The sequence below is a fragment of the Mastomys coucha genome, unplaced genomic scaffold (assembly GCF_008632895.1).
Source record: "Mastomys coucha isolate ucsf_1 unplaced genomic scaffold, UCSF_Mcou_1 pScaffold21, whole genome shotgun sequence".
Classification (NCBI taxonomy): domain Eukaryota; kingdom Metazoa; phylum Chordata; class Mammalia; order Rodentia; family Muridae; genus Mastomys; species Mastomys coucha.
Window position 1 is genome coordinate 178,402,599 of NW_022196904.1, and position 2,547 is coordinate 178,405,145.

The 2,547-nt window shown below is 50.5% G+C and overlaps 1 protein-coding gene across 1 annotated transcript in view; it reads left to right on the forward strand.

Annotated features, from left to right (window-relative positions):
• Nucleotides 1-2,046: 2,046 nt before the first annotated feature.
• LOC116101459 (translation initiation factor IF-2-like) overlaps nucleotides 2,047-2,547 on the forward strand; it is a 29,804-nt gene continuing 29,303 nt past the window's right edge. The window contains exon 1 of the mRNA XM_031385007.1: nucleotides 2,047-2,102. Within this exon, the coding sequence (XP_031240867.1) occupies nucleotides 2,047-2,102 (56 nt within the window). The remainder of the gene's footprint in view (nucleotides 2,103-2,547) is intronic.

The following is a 2,547-nucleotide window of genomic DNA, read 5'->3' on the forward strand; positions in this document are numbered from 1 at the left end:
GAGAGGGAGCAGAGGGAGTTCCCAGAGCTGCTATTGATGGAATCCTGACCTCTCCTTTCATCTATGCCTGGGGTCCTCTCTTCATTGTCCTACTAGCTGATATGTGCTCTCATAGACATGGACAGACAGACAGACAGACAGACAATCTAAGAAGCTGCAATGCTGGAGATAGGTTTCCAAGGTGTTGGGTGCTAGAGCACCACCTTGAGGTGTTGGAGGGGTTTGTTTTGTTTTTGTTTTTGTTTGTTTGTTTGTTGGATTGATTTGCCTTTTCAAGACAGAGTTTCTCCCCGGGATTGGAGAGATGGCTCAGTGGTTAAGAGCTCTTCCAGAGGTTCTGAGTTCAATTCCCAGCAACCACATGGTGGCTCACAATGATCTGTAATGGATCTGATGTAATTTCTGGTGTGTGTCTGAAGAGTGTGACAGTGTACTCATACAAATACAATAAACAAATCTTTAAGAAGAAAAAGGCAGGGTTTCTCCCTATAATCCTGGCGTTCCTAGAATGTGTAGACCAGGCTGACCTCAAGCACACTGAGATCTGCCTGCCTCTGCCTCCCAAGTACTGGGATTAGAGTCCTATGCCACCACTGGGTGATGTTGATAGTTTTACTGAAGCCACCCAAACAGTGGCTTCCTCTAGCTCCAATCTTCCCTTCTCTGAGCCACCTCCTTGTTGCCTGAAAGCTGCCTGGATGGTGGTTGTGGAGAGAAGTCTGGGGGTTTGACCCAGTGTCCAGAGGAAGGAAGGCTGCTGGCCCTAGAAAAGGGCTCCTGGAGCCCAGGACAACTTGGAGGGTTGTACCTCCTTCATTAGGTCCCTGCTTGCTAAAGACCAGGGATGGTCCAAGGGGTGACACTGAGGGGTCCTCAAGGGACAAGCGTGACCCTTCACAGCCACACGTGGGGTGGCTTCCTCGCTTCAGCTCAGTCCTGAGTCAGGGGAAGTTTTGGCACAGCCTTTGTCCCCGATACTGTGCTGAACAGGGGGTTACAACCTACGCCCCAAGCCAGCAACTGGTCCCTAATTAAACAGAGGAAGCTGAAAAGGGAGATTTAGTGAATGTGGTCACACCAGGAACCAAGGGACAAAGAGGGTCAAAAGAGGGTCAAAGAGGGACAAAGAGATTCAGTGTCCCCCAAAAGTGAGATTAATGTTTAAATAGCGGGCTGAGGATATGCACATGTAAGCAGGTTATGACCTTCAATTCAAATACTTGTCAGTTCCCTTTGGAGCTCAGGCTACTCAGAGGATCAGGAGAGAACCATCCATTTGGCCTGCTTTCCCTCCCTCCCTTCCTCCCTCTCTCCCTCCTCACCTCTCTCTCTCTCTCTCTCTCTCTCTCTCTCTCTGGCCTTCATTTTTTTTCTGCTTTGCCCATAGCCCAAATTTAGGCCTGTGTGGGGCCTGTAATATCTAGCTATCATCTCCCTTTGGGGCCTTAAGTCCACCCCATCCCCCTACCCAGGCTTCCCAGGACACAGAAGCGGGCTTATTCCAGAAGGACCCAGAGCCTCTCCAGCCATCCTCTACAAATCCCAGCCAGAACTCTGCACTTCACACTCCAGGGGAATTAGTCTCCTCTATTCAGGGTCCACACATTTATTTTGACCCATAAAATGCTTGATCTCCCCAGCTGTGTGTAATGTGCATTCTCTCTCTCTCTCTCTCTCTCTCTCTCTCTCTCTCTCTCTCTCTCTCTTCCCTCCCCCTGTGTGTGTGAATGTGTGTCGCTGTTAAGAGCACACAGATTACTGACAAATGAATCATCAGTTGTGGGTAAGTGTTGGGAAGACACTGCCCATAAGTAAGACACCCACCTGTCTCTGACCATTCTGTTGCTGGTCAGCACAGGATCCTAGGCACCCCAGAGGCTGGTGGTGGCTGGGTTGAGGGACTGGTTGTCTTCCTCCTCAAACACCAGGACGTACCTCTCATAGGTATTTTTAGCTTGCCTGGAGTCTCTGAAACTTAAGGATGTAATGTGTGGAATCAGATGAGAATAAAAGGCAGGGCAGGGGACTAAAGGGGATTCAGAGGCGATGTCTAAGGATCACAATAGGATTTTACTGCCGGCAGGCATCGAGATCCATTCAATGTACGGAGACTTTTGAGAATCGGCATGTCCCTGCCCTGGGAGCCAGAACACTGAGAGGAACATGGCTGGCCAACTCTTCCCTCAGCAACCGCATTCTCTACCAAGAGGAGCAGAGTCTAACCAAGCAGAAAAGGCTACTTTTAGGCAAAGTCATATAAAAGCCACGAAGAGAATGAGATGATCCCATGGAGGATGACAGGGAGAGGCAGAGATGCTTAACTGTGATGGTCAGAGAAGAGCTGTGCCTAGATATTGAGGACGGGTCCTATGGAGAAATCTCCAGAAAAGGATGGAGGAGATGCCTGTGTCCCACTCATGATCCGGGACTCAGGATCCGAGCTGGGGAAGTCCGATTAGAGAGTGAGGGATGGCCTCGAGAAGCAGCAAGGCTGGTGAAGGTGTGGGATGGACGGACTGTTCCCCCCCCCCCCCCCCCCCCCCCCCC